General features: G+C 52.4%; 1 protein-coding gene across 1 annotated transcript in view; it reads left to right on the forward strand.

The window, feature by feature from the left end:
• LOC121274450 (DC-STAMP domain-containing protein 2-like) overlaps positions 1-20121 on the forward strand; it is a 186321-nt gene that overhangs the window by 22918 nt on the left and 143282 nt on the right. Inside the window, exons 6-7 of the mRNA XM_041181786.1 lie at positions 3684-3897; positions 5985-6142. Coding sequence (XP_041037720.1) covers positions 3684-3897; positions 5985-6142 — 372 coding nt within the window. The remainder of the gene's footprint in view (positions 1-3683; positions 3898-5984; positions 6143-20121) is intronic.

Raw genomic sequence — 20121 nt, forward strand, 5'->3', positions numbered from 1 at the left:
CTCCTCTGCAATGTCCCTGTCTCTCGCAGACCCACACTCTGAAACCCCACTCTCACCCTCCTCTGCACTGTCCCTGTCTCTCGCAGCCCCACTCTCTGAAGCCCCACTCTCACCCTCCTCTTCACTGTCCGTGTATCTCGCAGACTCACTCTTTGAAACCCCACTCTCACCCTCCTATGCACTGTCCCTGTCTCTTGCAGACTCACTCTCTGAAAGCCAACTCTTACCTCCTCTGCACTGTCCCTGTCTCTCACAGTCCCACTCTCTGAAACCCCACTCTCACCCTGCTCTGCACTGTCCCTGTCTCTCACAGACCCACACTCTGAAACCCCACTCTCTGAAATCCCTCTCTCACCCTCTTCTGCGCTGTCCCTGTCTCTCAGTGTCCCACTCGCTGAAACCCCACTCTCACCCTCCTCTGCACTGTCCCTGTCTCTCGCAGACTCACTCTCTGAAAGCCAACTCTCACCCTCCTCTGCACTGTCCCTGTCTCTCACAGACCTACTCTCTGAAACCCTACTCTCTGAAACCCAACTGTCATCTCCTCTGCACTGACCCTCTCTTTCGCAGCCCCATTCTATTTAACCCCACTCTCAACCTCCTCTGCACTGTCCCTGTCTCTCGCAGCCCCACTCTCTGAAACCTCACTCATACCCTCCTCTGCACTGTCCCTGTCTCTCACTCACAGACCCGCTCTGTGAAACCCCACGCCCACCCTCTTCTGCACTGTCCATGTCTCTCACAGACCCACTCTCTGAAACCACACTCTCAGCCTCCTTTGCACTGTCCGTGTCTCTCGCAGCCCCACTCTCTCAAACTCCACTCTCTGTAACCCCACTCTCACTCTACTCTTCACTGTCCGTGTCTCTCGCAGCCCCACTCTCTGAAACCACACTCTCAGCCTCCTTTGCACTGTCCGTGTCTCTCGCAGCCCCACTCTCTCAAACTCCACTCTCTGAAACCCCACTCTCACTCTACTCTGCACTGTCCCTGTCTCTCAGTGTCCCACTCGCTGAAACCCCACTCTCACCCTCCTCTGCACTCTCCCTGTCTCTCGCAGACCCACTCTCTGAAACCACACTCTCAGCCTCCTTTGCACTGTCCGTGTCTCTCGCAGCCCCACTCTCTCAAACTCCACTCTCTGAAACCCCACTCTCACTCTACTCTTCACTGTCCGTGTATCTCGCAGACTCACTCTTTGAAACCCCACTCTCACCCTCCTATGCACTGTCCCTGTCCATTGCAGACTCACTCTCTGAAAGCCAACTCTTACCTCCCCTGTGCTGTCCCTGTCTCTCGCAGACCCACACTCTGAAACCCCACTCTCACCCTCCTCTGCACTGTCCCTGTCTCTCGCAGACCTACTCTCTGAAACCCAACTGTCATCTCCTCTGCACTAACCCTCTCTTTCGCAGACCCATTCTATTTAACCCCACTCTCAACCTCCTCTGCACTGTCCCTGTCTCTCGCAGTCCCACTCTCTGTAACCCCACTCTCACCCTCCACTGCACTGTCCCTGTCTCTCGCAGTCCCACTCTCTGAAACCCCACTCTCACCCTCCTCTGCACTGTCCCTGTCTCTCGCAGACCCACTCTATTTAACCCCACTCTCAACCTCCTCTGCACTGTCCCTGTCTCTCGCAGACCCACTCTCTGAAACCCCACTCTCACCCTCCTCTGCACTGTCCCTGTCTCTCGCAGACCCACTCTATTTAACCCCACTCTCAACCTCCTCTGCACTGTCCCTGTCTCTCGCAGTCCCACTCTCTGAAACCCCACTCTCACCCTCCTCTGCAGTGTCCCTGTCTCTCACAGCCCCACTCTCTGAAACCCCACTCTCACCTTCCTCTGCACTGTCCCTGTCTCTTGCAGACCAACTGTCTGATACCACTTTCTCACCCTCCTCTGCAATGTCCCTGTCTCTCGCAGACCCACACTCTGAAACCCCACTCTCACCCTCCTCTGCACTGTCCCTGTCTCTCGCAGCCCCACTCTCTGAAGCCCCACTCTCACCCTCCTCTTCACTGTCCGTGTATCTCGCAGACTCACTCTTTGAAACCCCACTCTCACCCTCCTATGCACTGTCCCTGTCTCTTGCAGACTCATTCTCTGAAAGCCAACTCTTACCTCCTCTGCACTGTCCCTGTCTCTCACAGTCCCACTCTCTGAAACCCCACTCTCACCCTCCTATGCACTGTCCCTGTCTCTCACAGACCCACACTCTGAAACCCCACTCTCTGAAACCCCTCTCTCACCCTCTTCTGCGCTGTCCCTGTCTCTCGCAGACTCACTCTCTGAAAGCCAACTCTTACCTCTTCTGTGCTGTCCCTGTCTCTCGCAGTCCCACTCTCTGAAACCCCACTCTCTGAAACCCCACTCTCACCCTCCTCTGCACTGTCCCTGTCTCTCGCAGTCCCACTCTCTGAAACCCCACTCTCACCCTCCTCTGCACTGTCCCTGTCTCTCACAGACCTACTCTCCGAAACCCTACTCTCTGAAACCCAACTGTCATCTCCTCTGCACTGACCCTCTCTTTCGCAGCCCCATTCTATTTAACCCCACTCTCAACCTCCTCTGCACTGTCCCTGTCTCTCGCAGACCAACTGTCTGATACCCCTTTCTCACCCTCCTCTGCAATGTCCCTGTCTCTCGCAGACCCACTCTCTGAAACCCCACTCTGTGAAAACCCACTCTCACCCTCCTCTGCACTGTCCCTGTCTCTCGCAGACTCACTCTCTGAAAGCCAACTCTTACCTCCTCTGTGCTGTCCCTGTCTCTCAGTGTCCCACTCTCTGAAACCCCTCTCTCACCCTCCTCTGCACTGTCCGTGTGTCTCGCAGACCCACTGTCTGAAACCCCACTCTCACCCTCCTCTGCACTGTCCCTGTCTCTCACAGCCCCACTCTCTGAAACCCCACTCTCACCCTCCTTTGCACTGTCCGTGTCTCTTGCAGCCCCACTCTCTCAAACTCCACTCTCTGAAACCCAACTCTCACCCTCCTCTGCTCTGTCCCTGTCACTCGCAGACCGACTCTCTGAAACCCCACTCTCACCCTCCTCTGCACTGTCCCTGTCTCTCGCAGACCCCGTCTCTGAAGCCCCACTCTCACCCTCCTCTGCACTGTCCCTGTATCTCGCAGTCCCAATCTGTGAAACCCCACTCTCACCCTCCTCTGCACTATCCCTGTCTATCGCAGACCTAGTCTCTGAAACACAACTCTTACCCTCCTCTGCACTGTCCCTGTCTCTCACAGTCCCAATCTCTGAAACCCCCCTCTAACCCTCCTCTGCACTGACCGTTTCTCTCGGAGCCCCGGTCTCTGAAAGGCCACTCTCATCCTCCTCTGCACTGTCCGTTTCCCTCACAGACCCACTCTCTGAAACCCCACTCTCTGAAACCCCACTCTCACCCTCTCTGCACTTTCCGTGTCCCTCACAGCCCGACTCTCTGAAAACCCACTCCCACCCTCCTCTGCGCAGTCCCTGTATCTCACAGCCCCACTCTCTGAAACCCCACTCTCACCCTCCTCTGCACTGTCCCTGTCTCTCGCAGACCCACTCTCTGAAACCCCACTCCCTCACCCTTCTCTGCAATGTCCGTCTCTCTCGCAACCCCGCTCTCTGAATCCCCACTCTCTGAAATCCCACTCTCATCCTCCTCTGCACTGTCCCTGTCTCTTTCAGCCATTTCGGAAGCACTGGAGAAACTGGCAAAGGAATTTGAGTTCAATATTTCGATCGAGCACCACTTCCACATCCATGCCAATCAGTCCAAGAGCTTTTCCCATGTGGCACTGGACATCATGGAGGAGATCAGGCAGTGTGTGGGAGCATTCTATGAGGGAATAGGGCTCTTTGGCTACGGCTCCACCTTGATGATGCTCTTCTTGTACATCCAGTGAGTGTGAATTGTAGGATGTATTGGCTTTGGTGAAGTGACAGCACAGATTCGGCAGGATGATGACATAGAATGTACAGCAGAGAATCGGGCTCTGCTCACATCTGCAGTTTACATGTTGTTTTAATTCATGGGTGTCGCTGGCCGTGCCCAGCATTTATTACCCATCCCTAATTGCCCCTTGAGAAGGTGGTGGGTGAGCTGCCTTCTTAAGCTGCTGCAGTCCCTGTGGTGTAGGTACACCCACCGTGCTGTTAGGGAGGGAGTTCCAGGATTTGGACCCAGCGACAGTGAAGGAACGGCCGATATATTTCCAAGTCAGGATGGTGAGGGGCTCGGAGGGGAACTTCCAGGTGGTGGTGTTCCCCATGTGTCTGCTGCCCTTGTCCTTCTAGATGGTAGCGGTCGTGGGTTTGGAAGGTGCTGTCTAAGGATCCTTGGTGAGTTGCTGCAGTGCATCTTGTAGATGGTACACACACTGCTGCTACTGTGCGTCGGTGGTGGAGGGAGTGAATGTTTGTGGATGGGGTGCCGATCAAGCGGGGCTGCTTTGTCCTGGATGGTGTCGAGCTTCTTGAGTGTTGTGGGAGCTGCACTCATCCAGGCAAGTGGGGAGTGTCCCATCCCACTCCTGACTTGTGCCTTGTAGATGGTGGACAGGCTTTGGGGAGTCAGGAGGTGAGTTACTCACTGCAGGATTCCCAGCCTCTGACCTGCTCTTGTAGCCACAGTATTTATATGGCTGGTCCAGTTCAGTTTCTGTTCAATGGTAACCCCCAGGATGTTGATGGTGGGGGATTCAGTGATGGTAAGGCCATGCAATAACACACTGTACCTGCCCTGGGAGTGTTTGATGGGGACAGTGTAGAGGGAACTTTACTCTGTATCTAACCCCGTGCTGTACCTGTCTTGGGAGTGGTTGATTGGGCCGGTGCATTGGGAGTTTTACTCTGTATCTAACCCCGTGCTGTACCTGTCCTGGGAGAGTTTGATAAGGACAGTGTTGAGGGAGCTTTACTCTGTATCTAACCCCGTGCTGTACCTGTCCTGGGAGTATGTGATGGGGACAGTGTAGAGGGAGTTTTACTCTGTATCTAACCCCGTGCTGTACCTGTCCTGGGAGTGTTTGATGGGGACAGTGTAGAGGGAGATTTACTCTGTATCTAACCCCGTGCTGTACCTGTCCTGGGAGTGTTTGATGTGGACAGTGTAGAGGGGGCTTTACTCTGTATCTAACCCCGTGCTGTACCTGTCCTGGGAGTGTTTGATGGGGACAGTGTAGAAGGAACTTTACTCTGTATCTAACTCCGTGCTGTACCTGTCCTGGGAGTGTTTGATGGGGACAGTGTAGAGTGAGCTTTACTCTGTATCTAACCCCGTGCTGTACCTGTCCTGGGAGTGTTTGATGTGGACAGTGTAGAGGGAGATTTACTCTGTATCTAACCCCGTGCTGTACCTGTCCTGGGAGTGTTTGATGGGGACAGTGTAGGGGGAGCTTTACTCTGTAACTAACCCCGTGCTGTACCTGTCCTGGGAGTGTTTGATGGGGACAGTGTAGAGGGAGATTTACTCTGTATCTAACCCTGTGCTGTACCTGTCCTGGGAGTGTTTGATGGGGACAGTGAAGAGTGAGCTTTACTCTGTATCTAACTCCGTGCTGTACCTGTCCTGGGAGTGTTTGATGGGGACAGTGTAGAGGGAGATTTACTCTGTATCTAACCCCGTGCTGTACCTGTCCTGGGAGTGTTTGATGGGGACAGTATAGAGGGAGCTTTACTCTGTATCTAACCCCGTGCTGTACCTGTCCTGGGAGTGTTTGATGGGGACAGTGTAGAGGGAGCTTTACTCTGTATCTAACCCCGTGCTGTACCTGTCCTGGGAGTGTTTGATGGGGACAGTGTAGAGGGAGATTTACTCTGTATCTAACCCCGTGCTGTACCTGTCCTGGGAGTGTTTGATGGGGACAGTGTAGAGGGAGATTTACTCTGTATCTAACCCCGTGCTGTACCTGTCCTGGGAGTGTTTGAAGAGTGCTGTGAAAGTCTGAATTCGAAGCCACTCTAATCCCACTCATTTTGATCTCTCAGAGCTTTGCTGTATCGTAAAAACTACCTGTTCCGGGATGATTATGACAACTGTTACATCACTAACCAGTTCCTGGAAATCGATGTCATGAGAGCCAAGACTGGGAAGAGCACCATCTTGCCGCTGAGATTCCGGGAGGCTTGCAAGTACATCCGGCCCTGTGAGTCTCACCACGTATATCAGCACAGTCTCCGTGACAATCAGAGAAGGTTAAATGGGGAATCCCACACATAAGGCAGTCAGCAGACCCCCAGGGTCTCACTGGTCTTTAATCTGACATTCTCACTCCATTCCCCAATCCCCTTATCCTACTCGGCCCTCCTACCTGCCAAAGCCTCACCTCAACCCATTCTGAACCTTTGACACTACAACCTCATCCATTCTGCACCCTCGCCTCTCTCCGCATGACTAAGCTTGCCCCCCTCCCCTGCCACTTGCCTAGTGGGCTGGATTCCAGGTGTCTCTCCACTCTCCACCTAGCCCCCCACCCCCCACCACCCCCCCACCTCCCCCCCCGCCCCCCCCCAACCCTGTTCCGGGCATATTTTCAGTGTGCTAGGGTAGGGTGCCTGTAAAATAGTTTGGTTGGCCAGCCCACCCCCTACCCACCCACCCCACAGCCCGTTCTCCACCATTCTTTGGGTGGGTAAGTTGCCCACCTATTGAGGCCTATAGTTGCCCAACTCAGGTGCAAGTCAGGACCTCAACCAACCTGCTGGTCAATCGCAAGTGGGCGAGAGTATCAGGCCTATTTTGTAAACTATGTTATTGACAAGGCAGGAAGGAACGCGCTGGCACATCATTCAGGGGGTACCCTGTGGGCAACTGCGACATCCCTCAAGATGGCACACCCTGTCTTTTTTCCCTCCCTGTTTGGCCTACCAAAGCTTTGCTACCTTCCCCCATCGCCCTGACCTTTCTAATCCCTTCCCTCACTAAACCTCTCCACCTCTCTCTCTCTCTCCTCCTTTAAAACCGACCTCTGTCACCAAGCTGTTGGCTGCCTGTCCCTGATATCTCCTCCTGTGGCTCGGGGACAGACTCAGTTCGATAACTCTCCTGTGAAGTTCGAGCCTTGAGATGTCAGGCCATGTTCAATGTGCTACCTCAATACAAGCTGGTGTTTTATCAGGGCAAGACCTGAATGGTGAGAAGCTCGGAATGGGCGAGGAGCCGAGAGGTTTGGGGGTCGGAGGAGAGAAGTCACTGGAAGCTAGTGGACAGATGCCAAGCTTTTCTGAAAAATGCTAATGGGACTTCGGCCTTCGTCTCGAGGGGGCTGGAATACAAAGGGGTGGGGGAGGTGGTGGTGGGAGCGATATCACCGCCACATAGAGCTCGAGTTCGATCCCATCGGGAGTAACCGGGTTCAGTTCTGGGCCCTCGCACCTCAGGAAGGATATATTGACCCTCGAAGGGGGGTCAGTGCAGATTCACCAGAACAATCCCAGATGAAAGGGTTAAATCCCGAGGACAGGTCACACACAGACTCGGCTTGTATTCCCTCGAGTGTGGAAGATTAAGGGGGGATCGAATCGAGGGGTTTAAGATGATTAAGGGATTCGATGGGGGTGGATAGAGAGAAACTGTTTCCTCTGGTGGGGGTGGGGAGTCCAGAACAAGGGGGGGCAGAAGCTTAAAATTGGAGCCAGGCCCATTCAGGTGTGATGTCAGGAAGCACTTCACACACACACACACACATACACACTCACTCTCACACACACACACACACACTCTCTCTCACACACACACACACACACAGGGGAGCGGGAATCTGGAACTCTCTCCCCCTGTTTAAGCAGTCGTGTCACAGGAGGTAAATTGATAGTGTCAGAACAGAAGCAAATTGATTTCTGTTGGCTGAGGGGATTAAGACGGGTAGATGGAGTTAAAATAAAGATTAGCAGTGATCTGATTGAATGGGTGGGGTGGGGTGGAGGGGCTGAGTGGCATCTTCCTGTACTCTGACCTCTCCCTTTCGTCTCTCAATCCCACAGTACATTTCCATGGAGAATTTGCTGTATTCTTGTCCGTTTTTCTCAGGATGCAGGATTGAATTCCAATACACTCAGCTTCTATTATCCTCCCTTTCTCTTCACAAATAATTCCCAGTCACTTATCATAACATCTCTCATCTCACTTCTAATTAATATGAAATTTATCTCCTCCAAAATGTATCTTCTTCTGTAAACACTGATGTGCAGCACTCGCTAAATGTAACCACCCATTTCCATTGAGTTTGTTCTAAGTCACAATCCTCTCCTCGCAGATCTCCTATCTCAACTCTTCTTTTGTGAAGGATTGAGATGTCACACTGTATGTTTTCATGAAACCTAAATTGATATGCTCATCGCTGTTTCTAAATTCTTTAAAACTGAGCAAAGACCTTTCAAATGACCAACACCGTGTATATCTGTGGCCCCGGATCAAAAGAAGCCACTTGGCAATTTTGGAAAAACCTACACCTCATTATCTTTGAGGACCCACTGGTAAGCTCGACTTCAAAGAGAGCTGAACAAAGGCCATCTGCATTTGATAACCCAGGCTGCCCAGAAGAAGGTGGATCATCTGCTAAGATGAAGGCCCCGCAACCATCCTTTCAATTCCTAATGGCTGAGACATTTAAGTTATTGGAATCCAGATGATGGATACACATCCTTTGTCAAAGATGGTGGAGAGCTGGGAGTCATGTAACATGGGCCTCTGGCTTGTGGAGCAAGGAATATTGCCTTGCTGAACTGGAAAGCTCAGTCTGCTGTTTAACATTTGACTAGCTGCCTCACAGATAAGGACCTTTGCCCAGGTTGGATGCCTGGCTCCACCTACACTGTTTCAGCTGGAGGTCTGTACCATTGCTTACAAGGCTGATTCATCTCTGTGTGCCTATCTCATTGTATGTAGTCAACACCACTGGAGAAGTGAATTCTACAGCATTGGCTTTCAACCCACTGAGCTCCGTGAAGGAATAACTCATTGTACTTTGGTTCTGGATTTTGTAACCCACATGAAATAATACTTAATTTCTTGGTGGTATCTGTACTGTAAAACTTAATTTTCTCTATCCCTCTCTTTACAATCTGAGTATGGAGGTGATGTTGAGACCCTCCTTTTACATTTTGAATGTGTACAATAAATGAACCCTTTTTAGAGCATTCTATCTCAAATTTGCTGTGGGGTTATTAATAGAAAATTGGGTCCTGAGAAGTTGGGGAATACGCTGCTGCTTATAAGGAGAGAAATAAATCAAAACTACGGATAGGTGGGAGGCTGGAAGAGATTGACAAAGATGTCATGGGCACAGGACAAAGGATGTGTTGATGGTAGTGTTAAAGATTAAGAAGGTGATGATAGTAGCATAAAGGTAAGATAGTAGAATCTATTTATAGCAGAACAAGGGTAAGTGCCCTGTGAAAGCAATTCATAAAACAAGCAGCAGATGGCCCTGTGGGAAGGGCGCTAGGGAAATAAATAAACAATAAAAAAAACCAAATAAATAAATCATTAGATTCAAAAGGGATAAAGATAGAGGTGAGAGTTCATGGGTTGAGGTTGTTGGACTCAATGTTAAGACCAGAAGGCTGTAAAGTGTCTAGTAAGCAGATGGGGTGCTGTTCCTCTAGTTTGCATTGGGCTTCACTGGAAGGTCACAGCAAGTCCAGCTCTTGCTTCTCCTTGGCTTGCTGCAATGTTATAGTGAAGCCCAACGCAAACTGGAGGAGCAGCCTCTCATCCCACAGGACCACCTGTCACTTGCTCTTACAGTGTGCTTTCACAGACTGCTGACTCTTGTTCTGCTATTAACACATTCTGCTACCTTACCTATATTCCACTATCAGCACCTTCTTTAGTCTTTAACACTACCTTTAACACTCCCTTTGTCTTGTGTCCATGACATCCTTGTCAAATCTCTCCTTAGCTCCCACCTTTCCCTGACCATCTATTTGCTCCATCTGCTCCGCCCCCCTTAAAGAGGATAAAATCCATCAATCTCCCTCCTCAGCTCGAAAGAAGAGTCATATTGGACTCGAAACGTTAACTCCGTTTCACTCTCCACAGATGCTGCCAATACTGCTGACTTTCTTCAGCATTTTCTGTTTTTATTGCATCAAAACACTCAAGTCTGATGAGAACCAGCCCAACCACAGTCCCTGTGTTTGAACAGCTGAACCCACAGGTTACCAAAGTGGAGAGAGAGGATCTGAGCTGGACCAGAGCCACTCGTCCCCTTGACCAAAGGAGCCGGCACTCACAGAGTAAGATGCTCTGCAGATAGCACCGGGCATCTTGACCATTACTCACCCCTTGAGTGCTAACCACCCAGTAAAACCCCCAGACACTTTGGAGGTCACTCAATCAGGAGCTGGACAGACTGAGCCCTGAAACAAATGGCTTTGCTTCGGCCTGTGCCCCAACAGATGAACGTTCAGAACTCTAAGCCCAACGAGACTTCCAGTAAAGATAGTTCTGAACTTCCCACGTCACCCAATCGTTCCACATTCCCAGACCAGATATCGTCCTTGCTGATGCACTAACCCTGATTTAAAACTCTGGAAGAAAATGCACTGTCATTGGCTGTGTGTCTGACGTGTCAGTGTGAATGAGAGTGAATGTAAGCTTCTTCATTTCCATGAGACTACATTAAAAAAATGAATTAGAATTCAATTTTTTCTCTCAGGCCAGCTCCAACTGTGATCAATTAAGACCACTGTATATTTTTATGAAATGTAAATGGATATCTCATCGATATTTCTAAAATTTTAAAAAACTGAACAAAGACCTCTAAAATGGCTGAAGCTGTGTCCATCTGTGACCCCGGAACAAAAGAGGCCACTCATCAGTTTTGGGAAATTCCACACCTCGTTATCTCTGAGGAGCCACTAATGCCACACGCACCCCCCCCCCCCCACCCCATGGACTGTATAGCCCAACTTCATGGAGAGCTATACAAAGGCCACCTGCATTTAATAACTCAGGCTGGTCAGAAGGAGATGGATAGTCTGCCAAGACGAAGACAGCATGACCTTTCTTTCAATTCCGAGTGGCTGAGACATTTAACAGTCGTTGGAACCCCGATGATAGATACATATCCTTTGTCAAAGATGGTGGAGATGTGGGAGTCATGTGACATGGGCCTCTGGCTTGGGGAACAAGGAATATTGCCCTGATGAACTGGAAAGCTCAGTCTGCTGTTGAACATCGAACTAGCAGCCTCAGAGGCAAGGAGATCTGCCCAGGTTGGATACCTGGCCCCATCTACACTGCTTCTGCTAGAAGTATGTATCATTGCCTATAAGGCTGATTCATCTCTGCTTCCCTATCTCATCATGTGAAGTCAGCACCATAGGAAAAGTGAATTCTACAGCATCGGCTTTCAACCCACTGAGCTCCGTGAAGGGATAACTCATTGGACTTTGATTCTGGAGCCCAAGTGAACCAATATTTCTTCATGGTCTCTGTACTGTAAACCTTAGAACCATAGAATAGTTACTGTGCAGAAAGAGGCCATTCAGCCCATCCTATCAGCGCTGGCCAAAAAGAGAAAAAAAGAAACTAGCTGCTCATTTTAATCCCACTTTCCAGCCCCTGGTCCATAGCCTTGCAGGCTACAGCACTTCAGATGCAGATCCAGGTACTGTTTAAATGAGTTGAGCATTTCAGCCTCAACCAACCAACTTAGGCAGTGAATTTCAAATGCCCACCACCTTCTGGGTGAAAAAGCTTCTCCTCATGGCCCCTCTAATCCTTCTACCAATCCCCTTAAATCCATGCCCCTTGGTAACTGACCTCTCAGCCAGGAGAAACAGGTCTTTCCTGTCTACCCTATCTTGGCCCCTCAATTTTGTGCACCGATTAGGTCACCCCTCAGCCTCCTCTCTTCTAAGGAAAGCAACCCCAGCTTATCCAATCTTTGCTCATAATTGCAATTTTCAATCCCTGGCAACATTCTTGTAAATACCCTCTGTAATCTCACCAGGGCAATTATGCCCTTCCTGTAATGTGGTGACCAGAAGTGGACACAAAATGCCAGCTCTGTCCTAACCAGTGTTTTATACAGTTCCAGCATTACATCCCTGCTTTTATAATCAGTACCTTGTCCAATAAAGGAAAGCATTCCATGTGCTTTCTTAACCACCTTGTCCACCTGCCCTTCCACCTTTAAGGACCCGTAGACATGCACACCAAGGTCACTGACTTCCTCAGTCCGTCTCAATAACTCCCTGTTTATTGAATATTCCCTCCCCAAATGCATTACCTCACACTTTTCCCAATTAAATTCCAGCTGCCAATTTTCCACCCACTCTGCCAAACCACTGATATCATCCTGGAGTCAACAGCTCCTTTTCACTATCAACTACGCAGCCAATTTTTGTGTTATCTGCAAATTTGCCAATCATGCCTCCCACATTTAAGTCCAAATCATTAATATATACAACAACCAGCAAGGGCCCCAACACTGAGCCCTCTGGAAAACCACCGGAAACAATTTTCCATTCGCAAAAACATCCATCGACCGTTACCCTTTGTTTCCTGTCGCTGAGCCAATTTTGGATCCACCTTCCCCTGTATCCCATGGGATCCCACTTTCCTGACCAGCCTGCCATGTGGAACCTTGTCAAATGCCTTACTGAAATCCATATAGACAACATCCACTACACTACCCTCATCGACCCTCCTCGTTACTTCCTCAAAAAATCCTATTAAGTTAGTAAGACACGACCTTCCCCTAACAAAACCACGCTGACTGTCCCTGATCAGTCCATGCCTTTCTAAGTGTCAGTTTATCTTGTCTCTCACAATTGATTCCAATAATTTGCCCACCATTGAAGTCAGACTGACCAGCCTATCGTTTTCTGGCCTGTCCCTCCCACCCTTTTTAAATATTGGTACAATGTTCACAGACCCCCCCCAATCCTCTGGGGATCTAGTGAGGATTGGCAAATGAATCTCAGAGCATCTGCTATTTCCTCATTGGCTTCCTTTAACAGCCTGGGATACGATCCAAGCAGCCCTGGTGATTTATCCACCTTCAAGGATGCCAGTCCCTCCTTTACTTCCTCTCTCGCTCTGCTTATTGTATCTAATATTCCACACTCCTCGTATTTAACTAAAACGTCTGCATCATCCCTCTCCTTGGTGAAGACAGAGACAAAGTACTCATTGAGAATCCTGCCTCCACCTTCTGCATTGACACACAAATTACCATGTTCCCCTCTGATAGGCCCGACCTTTTCCTTAGGCCCTTCCTCTTACCCTTAATGTACAGGTACAACATATTTGCATTGTTTTGATTTTTATGTGCCAATAGATTTTTTTATATCCTCTTTTTGCTTTCCTAATTTATTTATTTTTTGACTTTTCCCCTGTACTTTCCATTCTCCTCGAGGCTGGCTACAATATTGAGTTTTTTTGTGACTCTCATAAACTTTCTTTCCCTGCTTTATCTTGCCCTGTGTGCTTCTGGAAAACCAAAGGGCTCGAGATTTGGCAGCCCCACCCTTTTTCTTTGTGGGGGCATGTTTACACTGTGCCTGTACAATCTCGCTTTGGAATGTCTCCCGCTGATCTGACACAGTTTTCTAATCGCTGTACCCAGTCCATTCCCACCAGCTCCCCTCTCAGCTTTGTAACATTCGCCTTCCCCCCAATTTCGATCTTTTACTCCTGCTCTGTCTTTGTCCTTTTCCATAATGATGCTAAATCTAACCGTATTATGGTCACTATGTCCAAAATGGACCCCCACGGCTACTTCATCCACTTGCCCAGCTTCCTTTGCTAAGACTAAATCTAGAATTGCGCCTCCCCTTGATGGGCTTGTGATGTGTTGGCTGAAAAAGTTCCCTTGGGTACAGTTCATGAATTTTGTGCCCCTCGCACTGTTTCCATCCCAGTTGATATTCTGGTAGCTGAAGTCCCCAACGATTCCTGCCCTATTGTTTTTCCACTCAGATATCTGCCTCCATACCTGCTCTTCTAGCTCCCTTCCACTATTTGGGGGGTCGAGAGTACACCCCGAGCAGTGTGGCTGCCCCTTTTTTATTTCTGAGCTCAGCCCCTATGGCCTCATTGGATGCTACATTTAGTATCTTAATTCTCCTCACAGCTGTAATTGATTCTTTAACCAATAATGCGACACCCCCACCATTTTTTACCCCGCTCCCTATCCTGCCTGAAAACTCCATCTCCAGGGGTGTTGAGCTGCCATTTTTGCCTCCCCTTAAGCCAAGTTTCCGTTATATCGATGATATCGTGCTGCCCCATGTCTATCAGTGCCCTCAGCCCAACGGCCTTATTTACCATACTCATTGCATTTATATATACACCTTTAAACACTGCCAAATTCCTGTGCTGCACACTCTTTAACCTGTGCTGCTTCTGTCTTTCAGAATCACTCACTAATTCTACATCTCCTGTTTCTTGCTCTGAATTTGCCCCTAGGCCCCCATTCTCCACCCAATCTTGTTTAAACAACCACCCCCCCCAACCCCCCCCCCATCCCCCCACCACAGTACTAGCAAATCTCCCTGCGGGAATATTCATCCCAGTCCTGTTCAGGTGTTGACCGTCTGGTGTGTACAGATCCCACCCTCCCCAGAAGCGGTCCCAATGCCCCAGAAATCTGATACCCCCCCCCCCCTACACCAGCTTCCCAGCCACATGTTTGATTGCGCTATTCCCCTACTTCGATACTGACTTGCACGTGGGACTAGGAGTCAGACTAATATTGCTGCTTTAGAGCTCCTGATTTTCAATCTCCTTCCCCTGTCCCTGAAATCTGCTTTCAGGACCTCATCCCCTTTCCTACCTGAATCATTGGTACCAACATGGACCGACCGTCTCAGGCTGATCACCCTCCCCCCAGAGGAATGTCCTGCAGCCGGTCCATGACAACATTGACCCTGGCACCAGGGAGGCAACATTGCATCCTGGAGTAAGGTCTGTGGCCTGTCTGTTCCCCTAACTAACTAACCCCCTATCACAACTGCTCTTTCCCCCCCTCTTTCTCCCCTTCTGTACAGCAGAGCTTCTTGTGGTGCCATAAACCTGGCTCTGACAGCACTTCGCTGAGGAACCACATACTCTCCTCTAGGTGCTGCTGACTGCCTGTCCCAGGGTGCTCCTCTCTCACTCTCCTCTAGGTGCTGCTGACTGACTTTCCCAGGGTGCTCCTCTCACAGTCCTCTAGGTGCTGCTGACTGCCTGTCCCAGGGTCCTCCTCTCACTCTCTCCTATAGGTGCTGCTGACAGCCTGTCCCAGGGTCCTCCTCTCACACTCTCCTCTAGGTGCTGCTGACTGCCTGTCCCAGGGTCCTCCTCTCTCACTCTCCTCTAGCTGCTGCTGAATGCCTGTCCCAGGGTGCTCCTCTCACACTGCTCTAGGTGCTGCTGACTGCCTGTTCCAGGGTCCTCCTCTCACACTCTCCTCTAGGTGCTGCTGACTGCCTGTCCCAGGGTCCTCCTCTCACACTCTCCTCTAGGTGCTGCTGACTGTCCCAGGGTCCTCCTCTCACACTCTCCTCTAGGTGCTGCTGACTGTCTGTCCCAGGGTCCTCCTCTCACACTCTCCTCTAGGTGCTGCTGACTGTCCCAGGGTCCTCCTCCCACACTCTCCTCTAGGTGCTGCTGACTGCCTGTCACAGGGTCCTCCTCTCACACTCTCCTCTAGGTGCTGCTGACTGCCTGTCCCAGGGTCCTCCTCTCACTCTCTCCTCTCGGTGCTGCTGACTGCCTGTCCCAGGGTCCTCCTCTCACACTCTCCTCTAGGTGCTGCTGACTGACTGTCCCAGGGTCCTCCTCTCACAATCTCCTCTCGGTGCTGCTGACTGCCTGTCCCAGGGTCATCCTCTCTCACTCTCCTCTAGGTGCTGCTGACTGCCTGTCCCAGGGTCCTCCTCTCACACTCTGCTCTAGGTGCTGCTGACTGCCTGTCCCAGGGTCCTCCTCTCACACTCTCCTCTAGGTGCTGCTGACTGACTGTCCCAGGGTCCTCCTCTCACACTCTCCTCTCGGTGCTGCTAACTGCCTGTCCCAGGGTCCTCCTCTCACTCTCTCCGCTAGGTGCTGCTGACTGTCCCAGGGTCCTCCTCTCACTCTCTCATCTAGGTGCTGCTGACTGCCTGTCCCAGGGTCCTCCTCTCACTCTCTCCTCTAGGTGCTGCTGACTGCCTGTCCCAGGGTCCTCCTCTCACACTCTCCTCTAGGTGCTGCTGACTGCCTGTCCCAGGATGCTCCTCTCACTCTCTCCTCTAGGTGCTGCTGACTCCCTGTCCCAGGGTCCTCCTCTCACACTCTCCTCTAGGTGCTACTGACTGCCTGTCCCAGGGTCCTCCTCTCTCACTCTACTCTAGGTGCTGCTGACTGCCTGTCCCAGGGTCCTCCTCTCTCACTCTCCTCTAGGTGCTGCTGACTGCCTGTCCCAGGGTCCTCCTCTCACACTCTCCTCTAGGTGCTGCTGACTGCCTGTCCCAGGGTCCTCCTCTCATACTCTCCTCTAGGTGCTGCTGAATGCCTGTCCCAGGGTGCTCCTCTCACACTGCTCTAGGTGCTGCTGACTGCCTGTTCCAGGGTCCTCCTCTCACACTCTCCTCTAGGTGCTGCTGACTGCCTGTCCCAGGGTCCTCCTCTCACACTCTCCTCTAGGTGCTGCTGACTGTCCCAGGGTCCTCCTCTCACACTCTCCTCTAGGTGCTGCTGACTGTCTGTCCCAGGGTCCTCCTCTCACACTCTCCTCTAGGTGCTGCTGACTGTCCCAGGGTCCTCCTCCCACACTCTCCTCTAGGTGCTGCTGACTGCCTGTCACAGGGTCCTCCTCTCACACTCTCCTCTAGGTGCTGCTGACTGCCTGTCCCAGGGTCCTCCTCTCACTCTCTCCTCTCGGTGCTGCTGACTGCCTGTCCCAGGGTCCTCCTCTCACACTCTCCTCTAGGTGCTGCTGACTGACTGTCCCAGGGTCCTCCTCTCACAATCTCCTCTCGGTGCTGCTGACTGCCTGTCCCAGGGTCATCCTCTCTCACTCTCCTCTAGGTGCTGCTGACTGCCTGTCCCAGGGTCCTCCTCTCACACTCTGCTCTAGGTGCTGCTGACTGCCTGTCCCAGGGTCCTCCTCTCACACTCTCCTCTAGGTGCTGCTGACTGACTGTCCCAGGGTCCTCCTCTCACACTCTCCACTCGGTGCTGCTAACTGCCTGTCCCAGGGTCCTCCTCTCACTCTCTCCGTTAGGTGCTGCTGACTGTCCCAGGGTCCTCCTCTCACTCTCTCATCTAGGTGCTGCTGACTGCCTGTCCCAGGGTCCTCCTCTCACTCTCTCCTCTAGGTGCTGCTGACTGCCTGTCCCAGGGTCCTCCTCTCACACTCTCCTCTAGGTGCTGCTGACTGCCTGTCCCAGGATGCTCCTCTCACTCTCTCCTCTAGGTGCTGCTGACTCCCTGTCCCAGGGTCCTCCTCTCACACTCTCCTCTAGGTGCTACTGACTGCCTGTCCCAGGGTCCTCCTCTCTCACTCTACTCTAGGTGCTGCTGACTGCCTGTCCCATGGTCCTCCTCTCTCACTCTCCTCTAGGTGCTGCTGACTGCCTGTCCCAGGGTCCTCCTCTCACACTCTCCTCTAGGTGCTGCTGACTGCCTGTCCCAGGGTCCTCCTCTCATACTCTCCTCTAGGTGCTGCTGACTGCCTGTCCCAGGGTGCTCCTCTCTCACTCTCCTCTAGGTGCTGCTGACTGACTTTCCCAGGGTGCTCCTCTCACAGTCCTCTAGGTGCTGCTGACTGCCTGTCCAAGGGTCCTCCTCTCACTCTCTCCTCTAGGTGCTGCTGACTGACTGTCCCAGGGTCCTCCTCTCACACTCTCCTCTACGTGCTGCTGACTGCCTGTCCCAGGGTCCTCCTCTCACACTCTCCTCTAGGTGCTGCTGACTACCTGTCCCAGGGTACTACTCTCACTCTCTCCTCTAGGTGCTGCTGACTGTCTGTGCCAGTGTCGTCCTCTCACACTCTCCTCTAGGTGCTGCTGACTGCCTGTCCCAGGGTCCTCCTCTCACACTCTCCTCTAGGTGCTGCTGACTGACTGTCCCAGGTTGCTCCTCTCACACTCTCCTCTATCTTCTTCTGACGGCCTGTCCCAGGGTGATCCTCTCACACTGCTCTAGGTGCTGCTGACTGCCTGTCCCAGGGTCCTCCTCTCTCACACTGCTCTAGGTGCTGATGACAGCCTCTCCCAGGGTCCTCCTCTCTCACTCTCCTCTAGGTGCTGCTGACTGCCTGTCCCAGGGTCCTCCTCTCACTCTCTCCTCTAGATGCTGCTGACAGCCTGTCCCAGGGTGCTCCTCTCACACTCTCCTCTAGGTGCTGCTGACTCCCTGTCCCAGGGTCCTCCTCTCACACTCTCCTCTAGGTGCTGCTGACTGCCTGCACCAGGGTCCTCCTCTCACACTCTCCTCTAGGTGCTGCTGACTGTTCCAGGGTCCTCCTCTCACACTCTCCTCTAGGTGCTGCTGACTGTCCCAGGGTCCTCCTCTCACTCTCTCCTCTAGGTGCTGCTGACTGTCCCAGGGTCCTCCTCTCACACTCTCCTCTAGGTGCTGCTGACTGCCTGTCCCAGGGTCCTCCTCTCACACTCTCCTCTAGGTGCTGCTGACTGTTTGTCCCAGCGTCCTCCTCTCACACTCTCCTCTAGGTGCTGCTGACTGCCTGTCCTGGGGTCCTCCTCTCACACTCTCCTCTAGGTGCTGCTGACTCCCTGTCCCAGGGTCCTCCTCTCTCACTCTCCTCTAGGTGCTGCTGACTGCCTGCCCCAGGGTCCTCCTCTCACACTCTCCTCTAGGTGCTGCTGACTGTCCCAGGGTCCTCCTCTCACACTCTCCTCTAGGTGCTGCTGACTGCCTGCCCCAGGGTCCTCCTCTCACACTCTCCTCTAGGTGCTGCTGACTGTCCCAGGGTCCTCCTCCCACACTCTCCTATAGGTGCTGCTGACTGACTGTCCCAGGGTCCTCCTCTCACACTCTCCTCTAGGTGCTGCTGACAGCCTGTCCCAGGGTCCTCCTCCCACACTCTCCTCTAGGTGCTGCTGACTGCCTGTCCCAGGGTCCTCCTCTTGCTCTCTCCTCTAGTTGCTGCTGACTACCTGTCACAGGGCCCTCCTCTCACACTCTCCTCTTGGTGCTGCTGACTGTCTGTCCCAGGGTCCTCCTCTCACACTCTCCTCTAGGTGCTGCTGACTGTCCCAGGGTCCTCCTCTCACACTCTCCTCTAGGTGCTGCTGACTGTCCCAGGGTCCTCCTCTCACTCTCTCCTCTAGGTGCTGCTGAGTGCCTGTCCCAGGGTTCCCGTCTCACACTCTAATCTAGGTGCTGCTGACTGTCCCAGTGTCCTCCTCTCACACTCTCCTCTAGGTGCTGCTGACTGCCTGTCCCAGGGTCCCCCTCTCACACTCTCCTGTAGGTGCTGCTGACTGCCTGTCCCAGGGTCCTCCTCTCACTCTCTCCTCTAGGTGCTGCTGACTGTCCCAGGGTCCTCCTCTCACACTCTCCTCTAGGTTCTGCTGACTGCCTGTCCCAGGGTCCTCCTTTCACACTCTCATCTAGGTGCTGCTGACTGCCTGCCCCAGGGTCCTCCTCTCACTCTCTCCTCTAGGTGCTGCTGACTGCCTGTCCCAGGGTCCTCCTCTCACACTCTCATCTAGGTGCTGCTGACTGCCTGCCCCAGGGTCCTCCTCTCACTCTCTCCTCTAGGTGCTGCTGACTGCCTGTCCCAGGGTCCTCCTCTCACACTCTCCTCTAGGTGCTGCTGACTGTCCCAGGGTCCTCCTCTCACAATCTCCTCTCGGTGCTGCTGACTGCCTGTCCCAGGGTCATCCTCTCTCACTCTCCTCTAGGTGCTGCTGACTGCCTGTCCCAGGGTCCTCCTCTCACACTCTCCTCTAGGTGCTGCTGACTGCCTGTCCCAGGATGCTCCTCTCACTCTCTCCTCTAGGTGCTGCTGACTCCCTGTCCCAGGGTCCTCCTCTCACACTCTCCTCTAGGTGCTACTGACTGCCTGTCCCAGGGTCCTCCTGTCTCACTCTACTCTAGGTGCTGCTGACTGCCTGTCCCAGGGTCCTCCTCTCTCACTCTCCTCTAGGTGCTGCTGACTGCCTGTCCCAGGGTCCT

The sequence above is a fragment of the Carcharodon carcharias genome (genome assembly GCF_017639515.1).
Source record: "Carcharodon carcharias isolate sCarCar2 chromosome 36 unlocalized genomic scaffold, sCarCar2.pri SUPER_36_unloc_3, whole genome shotgun sequence".
In the NCBI taxonomy this organism is placed as follows: Eukaryota; Metazoa; Chordata; class Chondrichthyes; order Lamniformes; family Lamnidae; genus Carcharodon; species Carcharodon carcharias.